Genomic DNA, 20,685 nt, shown 5'->3' on the forward strand with positions numbered 1-20,685 from the left:
AGAGTTACAGTTTTCATAAATATGTATGGCCTTTTTGTTTAAACTTTTAGAAATAGTATGTAAATAAGATTCTAATTCTTTAATTATTAAAGGGAAAAAAAGTTGTGATGAAGAAAACTTTGATTTGTGAATATGAATTTACCAATTATTATAATTAGATTAATTGCCAATTTTACGTTTGATCTTATTTTTTTTTTTCGTGTAGGCCAAATATGATATGTTAAAATTTCATGTGATATTATGAATCTAATTCATAATTTATAAAACGTGCACAATCTTTCCAAAGTCTTTTAGTAGGATTACAGTTCCAAAATAGGTGATTGTTTGTGCCTGGGTGTTCTTTACAAAAGGTACAATTGGGGTCAACAGGGTCAATAGTCTTCTTATATCTGAGCATGTATTGATTAGTGGGATAGATTCTATGTAGGAGTTTGTAGGAGACGTCTCTCATCTTGTTATTAATTAATAATTTCTGATGCAGGGTCCAAACATTTTTCCAGGGCAAGTCAGGAATACATTTAGTCATAAAATGAACAGGTCTCGCATACACTAACTTTTTGCTGTTATCTTGAATGCACCACAGTTTCGACGACGTCGGCACTGACTCACGGGAAACTGAGTACACAATGAAAAAGTGTTAGCATTTACATAGTACATGTACAAGTAAAATCTGTATTATCTATTATAAGTATGCAAATATTATTATTGTGATAAAAAGATAAACTTTCTTGTTGTTTTTAATAGGTTCTCACAATAGGGTAACTATATAAATCTAGATGTAACTACAACTCCCATCAAACGCTTTACCCGGAAGTGGAGTCGTGACGCTGCTAGATATGTGGCGCTGTTGAAATGATTTCGAATTGAACATTTTGCTGTCGTGTTTTAACTTCGTGAACTGAAAATGCGAGTGTTCCGTCTTAAAGTTTTATATTTGTCTTTTTTGCTTTTTTTCGTAAACACCTCGGTGTCGGTACTAGCTAAACAAGGAAACTCCTTGAATGTGCCCAAGAGAAGTGAAGACGTCGAGGCGAAGGCGCAACAGAATGTCAACACAGCTGCCAACAAGGAGACACAAAAACACAATAACAAAGAAGATGCATCTAAAACAGAGGACTCACTGCAGGATGGGCAAACTCTCAGGTTAGAGCCAAGAAACCCCATTTTACTCACAAGTGTTTTTCCTAGGTTTATCGTCAGATTTTATTTTTGACTGACTAAACTTTACACTAAAAGACTAACACAATTGATTTGTCAATGTTTTTGCAGCAGGTCAAATGCCACAGCTATACCATATGGAAATAATGAGACCCTCCACCCTACAACATCTACCAAACCGACCACAACAACACCACCCACCCCCAAGCCCATCCTGCCAGTGCAGACAGGGGTCAAGGCCCAAGAAGAAGAGCAGTCCAGTGGGATGACCATATTCTTCAGCCTGCTCGTTATTGGTTGGCGTTTTATTTTTTATCTTACAGTCAACATCAGTTTTGCTCTTATATAACTTTTGATTTAAGGTCAGAAAGTAAAATGCAAATAGAAAAATTCCACAGAGAAATACGCACAGTAGGATTTATGTCACTATTTGCCATTACTTGGATAAGATATTATGTGTTGAAAGGAACAAATATTCTATCAATTTACTTTTTTATTACATTTTTGTTTATATGTTTTATAAAATATTATGGGAAAAATAATAATGCTAACAAGATTCACTCACTTTACAAAAATAAAGATCCTATTTTATTAAAAAAATAGACTTTGATAGTTTAAAACCCAAGAGGAACTTTTCTTTTAAAGGTACATTTATTTATGTTTCTTTATTTAGCACCTTATCACTGCCCTGTGAATTACAAATCTCCTTAAACTCCAGTCTACTAGTTTAATCAGAATTTTTCATTTAACTTAATTTACCAAATACTATTTGTTTGGGTGGTGGATTTATGAAATGTAGGCTGCAAATTCCTCGTTGTATGGAATCATTTTATCACTGATTTGCTTGTCAGTGGCTTTCTGAGGCTAAAATGCCAGAGAGATTCCTGGATGAGTTAAAGGTTGGATTTGTCAGCAAACTAAATTTTACTCTCATTTGTCATTCTCCAGGTATCTGCATCATATTGGTGCATCTGCTCATCAAGTTCAAGCTGCATTTTCTTCCTGAGAGTGTGGCTGTTGTGTCCCTTGGTGAGTACTCGTCTCTCAAGGGCCTGTTAGACGCATGCACATGTTTGTTTCCCTGTGATTGCTAGTATTGCTGAGATATTATTGCACTTTGAAAGAGTTAAAAAAGGATCATGGTAGGTTGTGGGAGGAAATTTGGGCAAACTTTATCCATTCATGTTGTTTTTAACCAATCAGTTGGTAAATCAGTAAATAATTCATTTGCTATATCAGTCCTTTTATACAGCATCAAGCTCAGTTGACCAAAGTTCTGCAAATATAAGAAACTTAAAATATAAATAGATAAAATATTAAAAATATACCAGTAGTTATGGTAATGTTCGGTAATTAAAAAATGCACAACAGCAACATATTTTAAAGTGACACAGATGAAGATTGAAGTGACTGAGGTAGCAGATTTCCAGTGGGATCACTGAGAGCAGCTTTGGTTGTAGAGAGCAGCAGGTAGGAATGCAGCCGCTCCTTCAGACAGCTGGGGTGGATGAGTCTGTCCCTAAAGGCGCTGCTTAGAGCTAGCACCGTGTCACACAGGGGGTGGCCGTCGTTCTTCATCAAGGATGATAGCTTGTCCACCATCCTCCTTTCTTCCACCTTCACTGATTTAAGCGGCAACCTCAAAATAAAGCTGGCCTTCCTCATCAGCTTCTCCAGCTTCATTCTGTCTGCCACTGAGATGCTGCTGCACCACCATACCACTCCATAAAAGATGGCTGGTGCCACTACAGTGTCATAAAAGGTCTTTAGGAGTGGTCCCTGCACTCCAAAAGGCCTCAGTCTCCTCAACAGAAAGCGTCTGCTCTGCCCTTCTTTTTGTACAGTGCATGGGTGTTGTGGGACCAGTCCAGCTTATTGTTGAGGTGAACACCCAACTTGTAGGAGTCCTTTCTCAATGCCCCTCCCCTGGATGGTCACTGGGGCTAATGCAGAGTGTGAGTGCCTAAAGTCCACCACCAGCTCCGTTTGGTTTTCCTGGGTTGACGTGGAGGCGGTTCTGCTGGGACCAGTCCACAAAGTTATGGATCCGTTCTCCTTACTCTCTGTCATTGTCCTCCGTGACTAAGCCGACGATGGCAGAGTTGTTATATCATTAAAAAAACATAATAAATCCTAAAAACAAAACTTTATAGTATAGGGACAACAACAAAAGTAACAACTTTAGAAAATACTGTACAAAAAAAAAAAGACAACAACTTAAACAAACAATTATAATAGAAGGTCATGATGTTAAGCTCAGGTGTAAACTTAAAGCCAGTGAGAAGAGACAAGTATTTACTGGGATCTAAAATGATTTATTTTCTGTGCAGCTCTGACTTCTTGAGGCAGCTTATGGCATAGGTTAGGTGTCACAACCAAGGAGGCTCTGTCTCGCCTTCATTTACCTTTGCTTGATGAACAACTGTGAGCACCTGGCTGGCTGACCTGTGTGTTTTAAACCTGTATTTATTTTGAAATATAGGGTGTAGTTCCATTCCATTGAGACTTGTTCTAAAATCTTGAATTGGATCCTACAATAAATAGGAATCCAGCAGACAGGGAGCCAAGCACCACAGTAACATGAACACATCTTTTTTTTCTTTTAAATGTAATGCTGTGTTTGTATCCAAACCAAATTTGTTTTCCACTCTGGATAATGCAGCTGTCTTCAGTCCATCACCAGGCTATTCACAGACACGCAATCTGCACACTCGCATCACAATGCACACATGGACTTTCCTAGGGAAACGGCACAAACGGGGAAAAACTGTGTTATCTGACTTCAGGATATGGTTCCTTCCTGTCAATCCCTCTGTTTCCCGCATTTTGACTAGATTGCACACATGCACACACACGCTCACTCTGCTCACCGGTACACATCCGTCCAGAGGTCTTGACCCTAAAGGCATTTTTCCTTTTTGGCAGCTTGGGCAAAGGATATGAAACAAGACACATCATTTTTGTTAGGAGCAAGGAATTTTGTGAACTGCAATAACACATACGTTTAAAAATGAAGAGAGATTTTTCTGCCCCAATGACTTCCACATTGTTTTGTGGTATTTATTTTCCTGTATGTTTATTTAATGATTTGTAGAATCTGTGTTAAGAATGCTAGAGAGATGCTTTCTAACGGAGTATCTCATTCAAAAACATTGTCACATGTTATTCAATCCATGTTTGTGAAATAGCATTTAAGAGCCAAGACGACGGTGTTGAATGGAAAGGTTGACAGCACACAAATAGGAAAGAAAATATTAGCACAATTAAAAAAAACATATTAATTTTAAGTTTTAAAATTAAAAAAATTTAATTTGTGAAGGAAAATGAATTGGTAATATGATTCATAACTTGCAGGTTATTGAAAACAGACGAATAAATACTTATTTAATATTCCTCACTATGTTAAAGAGTTAAAAACAATGAGAAAAACGTTCCAAGATAACAATTTATTTCCTCTGCTTCAGCACATCCCTAATATGTGTGTGTTTGTTTACAATCCTTTTTATTTTTTGTTTCTTTTCATTTCTAGGAATCTTAATGGGAGGCTTCATTAACTTCATTGAGTTCCAGAAACTGGCGGACTGGAAGGTATTGATGATGTCACCGTCAACAACCTGGTTTCAAGTTGTTTTCTGTCCATACCAATTCAACTGCACTGCTCTCCTTCATTTGCTTATGGCAAAGTGAAAACGACCACATTATAATACAGTGACACCAAACATGAAAAACAAAATGTACCAGTGAAATCCAATATGGGTAAAATATTTTTTCAGAGGTTTTGGTCTGGATTGTTGAGTTGCGTCTGGTGTAACAGTCCGTTATTGAACGAGGAAGTTTGTCACTGCATTCCTGAGCTTAAGCGTCATGGAAAGGGCAGGGACTGTATATCTCAAACCGGTGTTGTGCAACCACCGGTACTTCTCATGGTTGTGATACCGTTGACTCCACGCCTTTTTGCTTTCAGTGTAATCGCCACCCCCTTGTTCCATTAAGCATCTGTTTTTTTTAATAGTTTATGAATATTTTAAAAACCCATCCCAGTCTGGAGTTTCTCAACTCAAAGCAACGTAGATCATGTTTTGCTTGCTATCCTTATAAGCCCTTTTTTCCCTCCTGGCCCTGACAGCCTTTAATTAAAATTCCTTGTTCCCTGCCAGTTAGAGAAAGAATGAATGAATGAAGAAAATAAGAGAGGAAGAAAGAGCTGTAGAGTAAATGGTGAGGGGGGGTGGGGGTGGGGGGGACAGGTTCTATCAGTGTTTCTTACACACAGAAGCCCATTGTTTTGTCTGTTTCAGCTTGGGGGCCCCAGGGTGGTGCTGAGTCATCAACATAAGTAATCAAATCCCCTGTGGGCCCTGTCCCCATGTTGGCCTATCATGCTCATCTTTAGATGAAAGTCTCGTGTTTAGCTTTACTGAGCCGACCTGTTCAACTGTCTGAGCACCAGGGCCATGAGCTAAATAAAAGCTTCCTCTCTACTGTATACAACTTTAGTTAAAAAGCTTTTATGTTGGGATTTTTCAATGGAAACTATTTTTTGATTCAGTCCTTACTTTTTGTTTTCTGTTGGTTAAACATGCTGAACTTTCCTCACAGTCTGAACCTAGAAGTATCTCAAAGAAGTATCTTAATTAAACAAACAAACACAAAACTCTGTGTCAACTTTTTTAGGTTAAGCCTTCTTTGGTATTTTGCTTGATCAGTTATGGTCAGGAGTGTAAACTGACACTGACCTACTCATCTATCTATAGTTGTTATCATAGCACACAAAACAATTATTACTGTTCTGCACACATGTTTCTAAAGACACACAGGCGTGTCCGTGTTCTCGAGAACACTTTTGTCTCGGCGTGTCTCAGTGACGTACAACTGTTTATTTTTTACATTAGTTTTTTTAGAAAACCTCAACTTTATATACAAATTGTGTTCACTTGGGAAATGTAATACAGCTTTAAATTGTTCTATAAACAAATAGGCCTTTTTTAAGTGCCTTCACTCCTCTGCAGAGCATCATTTTCTGTCTTGGACCTCCTGCAGATGTCATACACAGCCAGACATAAACGTCTTGTGACGCCTCAGGCAAATTTTGGCTCGCCTCACAAAGGGACTGTCTTCCAGGTCTCATTCTCTTTTTTTTTTTTTTTTGGGAGGGGGGGGGGGTCTGAAAATCTCAAACCTCATCAAAGCTTCGAAGTGAAGACTTGTGAATCTTATGGTGAGACAATAGTCCTGCTGTAGCGTCTAAGCATTAGCTTTTATCAGGGACATTTTCTCCTTTAATGAACCCATCTTGCCCTGCTGACTCTGCTGGGTTCCAGCATATAACATCCCAACATGTTTTTACGTCAGCATTACTTTCAGTTTTTCTTCAAAATAAAAACAAACTGTGATCTACAGGCCGGAAAGTTTCAGTTTCGTCCAATCATTACAGAACGGAAGCCTTAACACTGTGCTTTCCTTTAAATGGAGCACAATAGAGTTGACTTTTCTTCTACTTTTGGGTCAGAGTAAGTTTCTATCTTGGACTTCAGAAGTATTACCATTTTATAAACACGGTTCTTCTTGACTTCAAATCCTGCTGCAGCTCTTTGGCAACATGTCACTGCATCTTGACCACATGCCTTCTTACCAGTTTCCCATATTGGAATCTGGTGATGGTCTTACTACTGATAGCTTCCGGTTTCTGACTCATTGAAGTACAATGTAGCCTCTGTGGCTCTAATTTGGAAATCAATGCTTCTACATGTGACTCCAACAACATTTAGTGCTTTTACAACCAGTTTGTACCCTTTGTCTTTATTTGTAAAAAGCATAAACTGCTTTTACTTTTTGAAAAACTCTTGATTCAGTCATATTTCTAACATGGAAAATACAACTCTCAAAAAACATCTTGTCCATCCAGATATTTAAACAAAAGGTGTGTTGTTTTTTTTTAAATTATTTTCATTTTTATTATCTGTTCCTAACAATGGTGGAACAGAAGTTACTGCTCTTGGCAGAATTTAATATTGCGTTTTATGAAAGTATACCGGTAAGTTACTTTATTACTTAATTTGGGTAACTACAAAAGATAATCAAAATATATTATTTACTTTTTTTTTATTGAGCAAAACTTTAAGCCATTTTTCCTAAATTTTTTCCCACTACCCCCCTGTACTCTTACACACATTACAGAAAAAATCTTGCTGGTAGAAAGTAGCACAAGCATTGTGTCTTCTAGGCATTGTGCAGATGGAAAGGAACAGGTGAGCATGCCTAATCCCCAGATAAGAATTTCTTGTTGTCTTTACTGCATTCATCTTTGCTCCTTAGTGGTTGAAATGATGTGTTTTAAGCCCCAAAGGGCAGAGGATACTTTTAATAGACGTCGCTCACGCCACAGAGGAGTAGAGGGGGAGGAGAAGGACTGACACATAGAAAAGTTTTAATTGTGGTCTCAGGGGCCTTTTTCCCCTTGTGGTGATGTCAGTGCCTGTCAAAAGCTGAGCCTTCAGGGAACTCGTACTCTGATGTTCCCTTCACCCATCCCACTCATATTTTTTTCTGTTATCTGTCAACTCTCTTTTAACTGTGGCCCCTTTATCTTTGCCATTTGGCCTCCTTTTTATTTAATTCAGGCTCTGTCTCAGCACTTCTGAGGAATATACAAATCATCTGCTCTCTTAGTGAATCGTTTCATCACTTCTTTTTGGACTGGATGTATATTTCTTTTTCTGCTGTCTGTTATCATATCTATATTTCTGAAATCTCTTTAATGCTGCACTCTGCAGCTTTGCTTTTATGTTTTTTGGAGATCAGTTCAGCACATTCTGACACAAGTCTACTGTTTAATCTGTCTATAGCGATATATAGATTTCATTTTTTACAATTATCCTGTTTATTTTTTTTTCTTTTGCTTTCTGTTCAGTATTTTTGTCCAGAACTTTAGATTCCTGAAATCCAACTCCAAGCCAACAAATAAGAGGCACCTTCTTTCTTTTTTTTTTTTTTGTGTTTGCTTGTACAATTCTATATTTATTCCTGTTTGGAAGAGCCAAGTGTTGGTTCCATCACTCCAGCAGTCACTATTACATGTGGCATTGGAACGCATGCACACATGCATATGTCAGGTGTACAGCTGTGGATGTCAGGTTGCTGAGCATGCATGGCGTACCTTTCTGTTTCTGAGGTGTTGGGCTGGACTGAAAGGGGAGATTTCTCTTCAACTTCAATGTCAAGTCGCTAACATTAACTTTGGCAGCCTGGCAGCAGGATGTGGCCTAGTTTTCCTTAAATTTGAATGGTTTAATAGGCAAAGTTAGGCAGAGTAAACCTTTCCACTTGACCTACATCTGCCAGTATCATGATCTTTGGATTCTCAAAAATAATCTTAGTTATGCAAAATGTAGTCAAATAGGATAAAAAAATGATTCATTCGAGATGTTTTTTAAACATTTTATGCTGCCATTTTCAAGTGTGCTTTTTGCAAGCCTGTCATGCATTATAGATTTTGGGCAGTAACTATATCTTTTTAACTTATAGTAAAGCTGCCATGGTTGTGTTAATTTACCCAACTTATGTTAGATGTATAAAAGCAGTAACACAAAGTCACTGTAAACGAAGCCCCACCCATTTTTCAAAAGTAGAAAAAAAGCCACAAACCGACCACTTAAATATCCTTGTGAGCTTATTGACATTTACACCTCCACCCTAAATCATTAACAAACACAACTGACACACACACCCTTTACTGCATGATGCAAGGGCCTAATGTGGGAGGTGGTAAGCTAAGAAGAAAACAATGGTTTCATCATGTTCCCGTCATCATCACATATTTAAGGTAAATAGGATCTGTCTTTTTTCCGTATGTGTCGTCATAATCGCCATCACTCATGCTTCTATTTTTTGCAATAGTTTATAAAAAGCTGAACTACTCCAACTTTAGTGGGGTTTTATTTCCTCCAAGTCTTTTAGTGCTCATACTGTTGACTGGCAGAAAGATGTAAATGCAGAAGATACAAGTTTAAATAATCTTTAGATTCCTTCAAATAAAACCGGATCAATAGAGCTTTTGGTGTTTACCATTTTATTTTTTTGTTTTTAACTAAAGGAGGAGGAAATGTTCCGGCCCAACATGTTCTTTCTTCTGATTCTGCCACCAATTATCTTTGAGTCGGGGTACTCTCTACACAAGGTATGCAAAAAAATGTGCACTTAAACCAACACACAAGACTTTCAGCTGATGTTTCAATGCACTTAGCATTTTTGTCTTTAATGCATATGTTTGAATAAAAAAACAATCCAATGCTGCCTTTAAAAGAATTCACTGCATACATTTAAGCATTTAACCAGAAAGATTAATGCGAATAGCTGTACATCTAACGTTATCTTATCATATCTCTTACCATATCTCTAAGTAATGACACATCTGTCACTTACAGGAAGCACTAAAAAGGCTTCTGTCTAAACTTACAATGTGTTGATGTGACTGTGCTTTCTTCTAGCTTGTTTTGTCTACTGTCTGCCATGGGAAGTTGTGCTCCTGTGTCTTTTACCGTGTCTATTTGTGTTCAGGGTAACTTTTTCCAGAACATAGGCTCCATCACCTTGTTTGCTGTAATTGGTACTGCCATCTCAGCCTTCATAGTTGGAGGAGGGATTTATTTCCTTGGTCAGGTGAGAGAAAGTAGACGTTTTTACCAAATTTCTACTAAACACAACAGTACAAAAAAAAAAGTTCAAGTCCTAGTTAAAGACTCACTCTGATGAAAGTCATGTTTTTTTGTTTTTGAGATGTTCTTTTGACTTTTTCAGATAATGTAGGACCTGCTGTTTGTAAAGAGAATTAAGATTAAAATTGCATTTCTGAGTATTTCTTTACGCAAGATGTAGTGAATCAGGAGCAGACGAAAACATGCTGTTGGGTAAAGCTTGTAGTTATGATGTAAAAACTACAAAGACAAACCACAAGCTCCCTGCTCCACTCCATTGTGATGCAGCCACTTGTAGACGACTAAATCCATGTTTGTCTACGTTTTCATCATCCAAGCTGGCGTTTGGCTCAAAGCTGTACGGCTGGTTAGCTCAAATATTGCTAGCCATTTTGGTTTCACTGCTAATGTTTGGTCCCAGCAGTCCCACCCACATCTTTGGAGGCAGATTTCTAAAGAATTCCTGCCGCTCTGCAGAAACTATGTCCTAGAAAACTGCACAGGTATTTTGATTTTGGCTAGGAACGATGTCATCATAACTAAAAGACCCCTGGGATCTCTTTTACAGAAGAGCAAAAATTAATCAGAGGGGGACTCTAAGGGAATCCTCCATCTTTGTGAATGTCAGAGTTATCTCATCTCCTGGTTTTAACCATTCATTTAGTTTCTTTTGTTCTCTCTCAGGCTGATGTAATCTATAAAATGACCATGACTGACAGGTAAGTCTTTTGTCTCACTTTTGTTCATTACAACTTTCAAGCCTTCCGCCAACCTATTGTACGTTTTCCCTAAATCCAATTTTCAATCCTCTTTCAGTCCAAAGACATGAACAGGTTTATTCCTAAAGAGTTATCACCTGGATAATCAGGACTTCAAATGTAGCAGAAACCCCACCCATGTTTTTCGTGTTTTGGTGGTTATGTTGTGTGCAGTCACAGGAGTGTTCCTTGTGTTTAAACAGGGCGTTACTCCAGTGTTTTCCAGTCCAGGTCCTTAAGGGCTTTTTATCCTGTCTAGATCTGTTATTTTTCCCTGATCCTTTGCACTTACTGGGTTCATCTTTAGGAACCTCTTAGACTCCATAGAAACCTGATATGATACTTATTTGAATCAGGTGTGCTGGAGAGGAAAATATGTAAAACCCGCCGGCCGGAGCACCTAAGGAACAAGACTGGGAAAAGTTTAGTGAGCTCGGCCCTCCCCAGCAGGGATTTGTTTTCAGTCTGTCTGTTTTTGAGCTTTCTTTGAGGATTTGTCAAAAGCTCCTAAGCTGATGTTAATAACATTTGCAGTGGAATTCAGCACATGGGCTACCCAATAAAAGAGCTAAATGGATTTTTAAAGAGAGCCCCAAACAATCCTAGATTGTTTTTCTTTTGCTCCAATAAATCCACTGATACTCCCAGAGCCCACACATGCTTTACACAAACATTTGAACCACTCCTACACCTACAAGCACTAGTTGTCAAGACATCATTAGTTGATTGTTTAAAATGTTTTTATTGACTCATTTTTCTAAAGTTTTACAGTTTTTCTGATCTTTTTCTTTTTTTGGCAGCTTTGCCTTTGGCTCTTTAATTTCCGCTGTGGACCCTGTTGCTACGATTGCAATATTTAACGCTCTCAATGTGGACCCAGTCCTCAACATGCTGGTGTTCGGTGAAAGCATCCTTAATGATGCCGTCTCTATCGTCCTCACCAAGTAAGAGTTTATTTTTCTTTGACTTTCTATGTCTTTTGCAGACTATGAAACTGTTACACGGGGCTAAGGATGAGGCAGAGCTGATTGGCTAAATGACTCCCTGACTCTCCCTCATTTTAAAGTAATCAGATTAATTTTATTAATAAGGCAACGATTTATTGGCCTGATTCGGGTAAAAATTGAATTCCAGCAGGTTCCTGTTTAGCAGCTTAGAAGAGAAAATGACGACACAATTGAAAGTACATTGTTTGTCTCCAGTTATCTTTGACAAAGCAGTGATCCATTTACACCACAAGTGAACAGACATGATGGTCAGGAGAATATTAAAATGCTGTCTTTTGATTTTTATTGCAAATGAGACAAATATTGTTTTTGTTTACACAGATTTTAGCCAGTGGGGCTTTTGTATCTACCGTCTGAAGGAAGTAACTGAGAGTGCAGATACTATAAACATTTATACTCTGGACTGAAAGTCTCTGTTGTCCCCCAGAGGATTCTGCACGGTGAAAATAAAGTGTGATGTCTACTCTGCCCAACTCAACCCTTAAACAGGAAGCACGCCCCTAATAATGCATAACATTTAGAACTATTGAAATCATTTCTTATTCCTATTAGATCTGTAAATAATGGCAAAAAAAGCAATCTACATTAAAACCACTCTGTATTATTCATGTTTTGTGTAAAATTAGACTCCTGTACTGTTTTATTTTTTCACGTGCCTCCGGTGGTCATTTAAGGCACTGCAGCACTTGAAATCTTCTGGTTTTTGTCAAATTTGGGAGCAGAAGGTGGGGGGCTTAGAGAATGTTCCCCCCAGTCACTGATGGGATTCCTGGATATTATTACTTGAAGGCCAGATAGTTGTCTAAGCACAGCAAACACAACAAAAAAGTCTGATAACATACAAAAGCAATTTAAAAAATTTTGACAGAAATGCCAAAAAGTTGCTATTTTCTGCAGTTTTAGCTGAAACTGTTCCAGCTTCTCTTACTCCTTCAGGCATGTTTACATAAAGCAGCCGCCCCTTCGCAAAACATTTTCATTAAGTAGGAAGCGCCGCTCTGTCTCTCAGCTGTCAGAGTTGTAGTGACATTTAGTGCAATAGCTCCCTACATCTGTCACTGCCCCTTAGTAGTGTTTATTCCTTATACATTTGTTTTGTCTACAAAACATGACTTCGTTGAAACACTATACCCTTGGCTCTTGTTACATAATAGTGAAGTCATTTACTTTAGCAAAGACACATTTTCAGGTTTCACAGAGGGAACACCGAAACAACCAGCCTCCTCTGTTCATCTTAGGCCATCCTTTTGTTCTAATGAAAGAATTTGGGACTTAGTTTGTAGAGAAAATGGGAATACAGACTTCCTTGAAAACCTTGCTCAAATTGTGCTTTTGTGCAGTGTGACAAGGAAAGAGATTTCAGTTTTACCTCTGCTATGTTGACACTCCTTAGCAGCCACATTCAACTACCGGTACTACTGTCAGCTTTTCATGTAAACTGCTGAAGACAGGAGAGTTTTATAACTTCTACAGGAAATGATCACCAGTGCTTTGAGAAAAAACACTGACCTTTTCAAAACTTGGTGTTTTCAGGATCCCAACTTTACACTGATGACCTTGAAAATGGTGTCTGACCTGTTATAACAACTTCTATTTTGATTATACCTCGTATTTCACTACGAGAAATAATAGGGATTTAAGAATTGATCGACTTAAAAAAAAAGAAAAGAAAAAAAAAGCGAGTGGTGAAGCGTTACCAGGAACAACGCTGGTGTTCATCAGCAAGTGGAGGTTTTAGGAACCTCAGTGGCCTCAGTGGTCGACATCATGTGTGGTTGATGAGTTGCACATAAAAAGTCACAGAAAGAGAAGATGCTTGCCAAGTTGGTGGTGTGACCAATGTTGTGACTCGTCTGGGGACTTTTTAAATGTGAACATGTCACTTTTGCAGTCTGCTTACATCAACAAGTATGTCGTACATACCTTTTTCATTTTTAAAACCCTGATAACTTCATACATTCCTCATAAGGTTGACATCTTCACTAAAGTACAGTAAACATCTTCCACTAACATTGCTAGGAACCTGCTAGAGTTTATAGAGATGTTCTGAAATGTGGTTAAACAACCAAACCTTTGCACTTTTTATCTACTCTGTGCATAATGGATGACACTGGGGAGCAGAACAAGAATAAGACTCATCTTTCAAGAGAATAATATCATGTACTCATCTGCTGACGAATGTACAGATGGGTATCAGGGTAGGATAGAAACTATTTCTTTAGTCATTTGATCTCTATAAATATGCCTACTTGTGTCACCAAACACTGTTTAATTAAAACCCCATTGTTTGATTCTTAGATCTCCAGAACTGAACATACACCACCAACGGATCCACACACATACATTTCCCGGTAGCTGTTTTGCTTCCAAACCTCTGTCACCCAACACTGTTGTTGCTCTAACTACTCCTGCCTTATCTTTCCCAGCCGGTTAAATGTGTGAAGGGTTCTCAGGTGTCCTCTTGCCTCTGTGGAGTAAACGAGAACATGAATATTGCATAAGCAGAACAGACCTGGCGGTTTGTTTGTTAGCACCTCTCATCCTGGGAGTCTTTGAAAGCCATTTTATTGTTCAGTGGAGTTAAAGTGGATGTATTTGCTCAGGAGCTTTATCATTAACATTACAACCAGATTATTACTTACAGTGTGTTGTTTGGCTGGTGGTATAAGATTTTTAATGGCATGCAAATGTGCATATTCTTCATTTATTATTTACAATGCATTTCAATGTACTGGTACTCATGATGGAATGGGTAGATGAAACATGGGGACTTGTTTTCAAGCTGAACACAGTGAAGTAAAATGAGGTATTAAAGTGGTTTATTTGCTGTTCTCAAATGTTCCTAAGAGACTCTGTGTTCTACTTTGAGAAAAGGTGGAACCAAACTAAACTGGAGTGACTAGAGAGGTTCTATGGAAATGGTGTTCTTATGGTTAGATTACAAACATGCTCAGCTTTAATGCTCACTCTTACGCTTCACCCTTCTTGTAATTAAAGGTGGAGTTACTCTGCCCTCTAGGGTTATCTGGAGTTGCTACTCCTAATTTGTCCCTTTTTTCTGTCTTTTAGCACAGCAGAGGGCTTTTCCAGCTCTGACAACTCCATGGTGACTGGCTGGGAGACCTTTGCACAAGCTCTGGGTTATTTCCTCAAGATGTTTTTTGGTTCTGCTGCTCTGGGAACCCTCACTGGACTCATTTCTGCCCTTGTATCCAAACTAACTAAAGTGTGTAAATGTGTTTTTGTCTGTTTGTCTTGTGTGTGTGTCTATGTGCTTTTTTGAACTGGACCTAAATTCCCTAACTCCCTAGTCAGTTCTTGAAACACTTTGACCTGAGGAAGACGCCGTCCCTGGAGTTTGGGATGATGATCATCTTTGCTTACCTCCCCTATGGGCTGGCAGAGGGAATCAAACTGTCAGGTGGCTGCACACGGAAAAAGGATTTGTTCCATTAACCTGTAAATGTGGCCTGATTCCAGCTAAACTCCACGTCCATCGTGTCCCTCTGCAGGAATAATGTCCATCCTGTTTGCGGGGATCGCCATGTCCCACTACACCCATCACAACCTCTCCCCTGTCACCCAGATCCTCATGCAGCAAACACTAAGGACCGTAGCCTTCATGTGTGGTGAGCACATTTCTGATTGTTTGCTTTCTTGTTATAGGATTCTTTTGACTTTATGTTTACCCTCTCTCACCAGAGACCTGTGTGTTTGCCTTCCTCGGTCTCTCGATCTTTAGTTTTCCTCACAAATTTGAAATATCTTTCGTCATCTGGTGCATCGTAAGTGCTGTTATTTTCCCTGTAGATTACAGTTAATTGGAATTCTCAGTGTTTGTGTTTGCTCCCATGTTCATCAAGTTTGAATGGCTTCTTTTTTTTTTTATCTCTCTTCAGGTCCTGGTTCTTCTTGGTAGAGCTGTGAATATCTTTCCTCTTTCTTTCCTGCTGAACTTTTTCAGAGATCACAAAATCACACCCAAAATGATGTTTATCATGTGGTTCAGTGGTAAGATGACACTTTTTTTTGTTCATCTGCAGATTAAAAAAAAAAAATCATCATCTGTGCATTTGAAAATTCATAGTAATCCCGGAAAAGAAAAAACATTTGGAATTTGGAATATTTGAAAATAAAATGTTAACCTCTAAAGCAAGCATAAATGGTTATAACCAACCCAAAGCTTTTAATCCCTAAAACTTCTAAATCAAGCTATGCGTTCTATAGGTTTATTTTTTATAGATTTAGAAAATCCTCAACTGGTTCTTTCGTCACTGACGCTAACCACCCTCACGTGTTCCTTCACTACCTCAGTGTGTTTGTGTGTGTGTGTGTGGGTGTGTGTGTGTGTGTGTGTGTGTTAACCTGATTCTGCTACCCTTCAAACAAAAAGGAAACCTTCAGTGTGTTTACCAGAAGAGTATTACTCCTATGTGACACAGCAGACACGCCTACCAATTTCATGTGGAGTAATGAGGAACAAGCGCCTGAATTTCTTGTTGCTATACTGCCATCCTGTGGCTTAAATAAGTTGGTTAATGTTCCAGGATTATTGACGTTAAAGATTCTGAATGTACTGAGCAAAAACATTCCAAATGCCAAAGAGATTTGATAATTTAAGAGAGACGAGAGGACAGAATTTATGACAGTCATATTCTGTAACATGGGAAACTTTGGGTGATTGTTTATTTCTTTTTTTTTAAAGCGGTATAACAATACATTTAAGTCATTTAGGAAAAATTTTAAGTGTGTAAAAAAATAAAATAAGAAGATTCTTCTCATTTGAAGGTACAAGTTATTTTGAAATTTAGTTCATTGATCAATGCCAACAAAATAAATGTATCTTGAAATAAATATGAAAAAGACTGCATATTTATTTAAAAATCTAAACCAAACTTGTTCTTTTTGACAGGCTTGCGAGGTGCCATTCCCTATGCTTTGAGCCTTCATTTAGGCCTGGAGCCCATCGAGAAACGGCAGTTAATTGGTACCACCACCATCATCATTGTGCTGTTTACCATCCTCGTCCTCGGGGGCGGGACCATGCCACTCATCCGCCTCATGGACATTGAAGAGAACCAGTCACGGCGGAAAAACAAAAAAGACATCAACCTCAGCAAGACACAAAAAATGGTAATGGATTCAGAGTCCTGGTGACACGCATGTGCACAGACACAGATTGTTGGCTGCCTCAGATCTTTTATTAGGCGCTGCGCTCCTATTTGTTATCTTCAGCCATGAAACATCAAAGGCTTGATTTTGGTTTGTGTGAAGGACGCTCAGTCAGCAGGGAGCAGAGTATTCTCTTCTCACACTCGTGTATTCTCCGTCAGGGATCAGAGATGCTTCACAGGCACTAAAAAACACAAACTTTTCTTTCATTTCCATTTGTTTGCCAAATTTCTCTTTTGAAGCACACAGCATTATCACAGTCACTGACAGCTCGTTGTTGGTGTGTCTGGATGACTTGTGTGCACCGCTTGCATATATGCAACCTCTGAAGCTAAAATGATCCCGTGAGGTACCAGCACTAGACTCTATTAAACCTCATTTCTTTTGGTCACTTTGCTCTTTTCCATTAGTCTTGTTTTTGTGTGGAAGGGCTTTTATTGATATATATATATATTTTTTTTTGGCTTTCCACTCCAAGTACGGAACTGTGATTTAAACTTTTCTCTCGAACTTTCCCTGTATATTTCTTTCCTCTCTTGCTTCAAAAGGAAGCTTTAAAACAAAATGTCACTCTGTTAATGACTTCCTCTTGCTTTTGTATCCAGGGTAACACCATTGAGTCAGAGCACCTATCAGAACTGACAGAAGAAGAGTATGAAGCCCAGATCTACCAGAGACGAGATCTGAAGGGCTTCATGTGGCTCGATGCCAAGTACCTTAATCCATTCTTTACTCGCAGACTCACCCAAGAGGTAAGAGCCTAAAGGAAGATCTCAGTGAGGGTTGCATCATTCCTGTCACTGACATTTATCTTTTCAAGATGAGCTTTATTGATCCGTGTTGAAGTAAAACATAGAAAGAAATACAATTTAGTTAAGACTTTGTTTAGACTGCTCTTGCATTCAACTCCTGTTTTGTTTTCTGAAAGTAGAAGCACAGTCACAGAACAGCTACAGACTTTATTTCGCCCTTTTTGATTTCTCTTTTTTGGTGAAAATGTTTTATTTTTCGTAATCGATAAACTTGGTATATTTTCGAAGATCTAGGATTTGATCATCCTCAGTTGGTTTTGTAGATTTTTGCATATTGTGGCTCACATATATCTAGTTGTTGCTTTAGCTGAAGTATTTGCAGTTATCATTTAAAAAACGCAAACTCAGGCTTTGGGAAAGTTGAGAAAAAATGTTGCCAAGTGAAAAAAAGACCTCTTGAAGTTTCAACCTAAAGTCATTGTGAGCAGTTTCGTCTCACTCTCGCCGCATTGTGGTCTTTGTACGCTCTCCTCACCCTTCTTGTTGTGTGTTGGACAGGACCTGTTGCACGGCCGCATCCAGATGAAAACTCTGACCAACAAATGGTATGAAGAAGTGCGTCAGGGACCATCGGGGTCTGAAGATGATGAGGATGAAGCCGAACTTCTTTAAAACCCTTTTTGGTGTGAGATGACAACAGTGAACTGGCATTGTGTGTTCTGGGCTGCAGGTGTGTCTGTTTTATAGACAAAAGCCCTGCTAGCGGGTCAGTCACATGCAGCTTCCTGCTCCCAACGTAACGTTACAGACGTAAGCAGATTCCTGCAGATGAAAATGTGCAGAATCATTTTCTCACTGAGATGGGATTAAAAAAAATGTGGCATGGGATGATGTCAAGGAAAATGTGAAATTCTGGTTGTTAGGAATGTTCTGCTGCTTCCTGTCGAAGTAACTGGATTTATTTTTACTTTCAATGTGGGATTTCTGGGATGGGGATCGTTTCTCTTTTGGAGGACGGACACTGTGGGGTGAAAAGAAAGATAAAGGGTACCAAACTCAAACCCAACTGGAGAGCAACATGTTTTTTGATATGATGTCTTCATATTTATAAGGTAATTGCATTTAAATCGAAAATTTTGAAAAGATTATATAAAGCATGGAACTTGAAAAATCATCTTTTAGGGCTTTATGAATTAGATTTGCAGTAAGCGCAAAGTTGTCATACCTTTTGGTATTTTTATTCGACTTACATTTTTCTGTGCCTCTACATTTGTATTCCTTAAGGGTCATATTTATTAAAAAAATTGTATGTACTGCGGTTTAGCACAGCTGAAAGGTACAGCAACAACTACTGTCAAAGCAAGGTAAGATGAGGAACTCTTGTTGATGAAGGAAAAATGAAATCAGTCACAGAAGAATAGTTTTGGAATCTGATTCATTTTTTTGTTTCTTTGATTTTTGACTACACTGTCTAAAATGGACCTTAGAATGTCTACTGTTTGACTTTCACTGTGGTTGGATTATGAAGATGAGTACAAATGAATGTGGAAGAGTCTTTTTTTCATATTTATTCATATTTTATGTCCTGTTTGTGTGACTTTTTGCACTCACACTTTTGAGCCACATATGATTAGAAAAATAAAAATGCATTGGGTACTGCAGTGTGTGTTTGATGGACTTTTATAACAATTTGGTCTGTTAAGGTGAAGCAATGCTAAAAATCCTAAAGAAAGCTTTGAGTCAATAAAAAAAAAAAATCATAAAAATAGCAACTGACACCTGATACCACATGATACCATACCTTAAGAAATGATGTGTAACTGATCAGCGACCACAGTTCTAGTGGAGTTCATTTTCACTTAAGCTGCTTAAAATAACTAGATTACAGATTTTTATGGAGAGTTAGACTGAGATTCCACCGTGTCTGGAGAAGGAGTCATAACAGTCCTCTGTGGAGTTGGAGCGCTTTAAAAGGTTAAATCTGGAGAATCACCTCCAATCTAAAGGTAACCCTCTGATGCTCAAAGCTGAAGGAACACCTGCCGGGTTCTCAGTGGGCCTCATTCAGCATTTCAGTGTAAAGGGCAAAAGATAACATTGTATTCTCAAGTCTTCTATTTAATTAATGGTGGTATTTGCTTCAGATGTGTCTCAGGGTGGAGTGAAAGGGGACAACAGGGAGGAGGTGATCAATTTATTGATAAATCCACTGCAATTGCAAATGATTCTACTATAAATGTAATTGGACAACCAAACATGCAGCAGTTCCTGTATACAGGAAGTGCAACTATCTGAAAATATTTTACCCAATGGTTAAAATTCTTCTTTTGCGTTACCAATTTAAGCAGAATAACCCTTGTGCTATCCAAGGCACTTTGACATTGGGAGTGAGGTCATCTAGACTCCACACGACCTTTTTTTTTTTCAATGATTTGTGATCTTCACTGGTTTCCATGGATACCTTTGTTATGGTAGGGATAACATGTCAATGGTCATTTTGAACACACAGGAGAGCACAAGGAATAACGTCGATCTCCGCACTTTCTTGTTATATTTTTGTACTAACAAATGGCAGCCAGTAGGTGGAGCTCTCAATCCACAGTTTTTGCTTACAGGAAACAGAATTTCAAGAGAAAGCGTTGATGAAGATCTTCTGCAATTAAGTACTTATAAAATGTCATACCTCTGTGTTGGAATTTTGAAATGATTTCTAACTTTCTCTAAGTTTTTGTTGTTGTTGTACATAAGCCTCTATTTCTGTGCTCATCGCTTTCATTAGAAACCAGTTTATTGAGCTCCTCTGGAATTTTTATTATGTTTTTAACACAAGACACTAGTTTATCTTTTATTTTTATAGAAGCATGCACAGTGTAATCACTTGTTCTTTGACAACTGAAAGGTGTAAATCCATTGATTCAGAATGGTCAATCATTTGCTAAAGAATCGTGAAGTACTCTAAGTAATTCAATGGACCATCAAATACTTTACAGATGTAAAATGAATAGACAAATGGGAGCATGCACTCACATTCTGCACAATGCATGAACTCTAATTCTACTCTGACGGCTGATTGATGACACTGCGTAGATTTGTATGTTCTCTATGTAAACATACATGTACAATAGATTTTCCTGTTGACCCCAAA

At 38.3% G+C, this 20,685-nt stretch overlaps 1 protein-coding gene across 1 annotated transcript; it reads left to right on the forward strand.

Annotated features, from left to right (window-relative positions):
* The first annotated feature begins 792 nt into the window (after positions 1–792).
* Positions 793–19,201, forward strand: slc9a8 (solute carrier family 9 member 8). The gene is made up of 16 exons (XM_004070502.5): positions 793–1,143; positions 1,270–1,454; positions 2,107–2,187; positions 4,688–4,746; positions 9,251–9,334; positions 9,715–9,816; positions 10,536–10,570; positions 11,410–11,553; positions 14,686–14,824; positions 14,932–15,037; positions 15,129–15,245; positions 15,319–15,401; positions 15,516–15,627; positions 16,529–16,749; positions 17,394–17,540; positions 18,099–19,201. The coding sequence occupies exons 1-16, from the start codon at positions 905–907 to the stop codon at positions 18,210–18,212; spliced, it is 1,968 nt and encodes a 655-aa protein (XP_004070550.2). The 5' UTR covers positions 793–904; the 3' UTR covers positions 18,213–19,201.
* The last annotated feature ends 1,484 nt before the right edge of the window (positions 19,202–20,685 follow it).

This window comes from Oryzias latipes, chromosome 7 (genome assembly GCF_053564925.1).
Source record: "Oryzias latipes strain Hd-rR chromosome 7, Olatipes_Hd-rR_3.1".
NCBI classification, from domain to species: Eukaryota; Metazoa; Chordata; class Actinopteri; order Beloniformes; family Adrianichthyidae; genus Oryzias; species Oryzias latipes.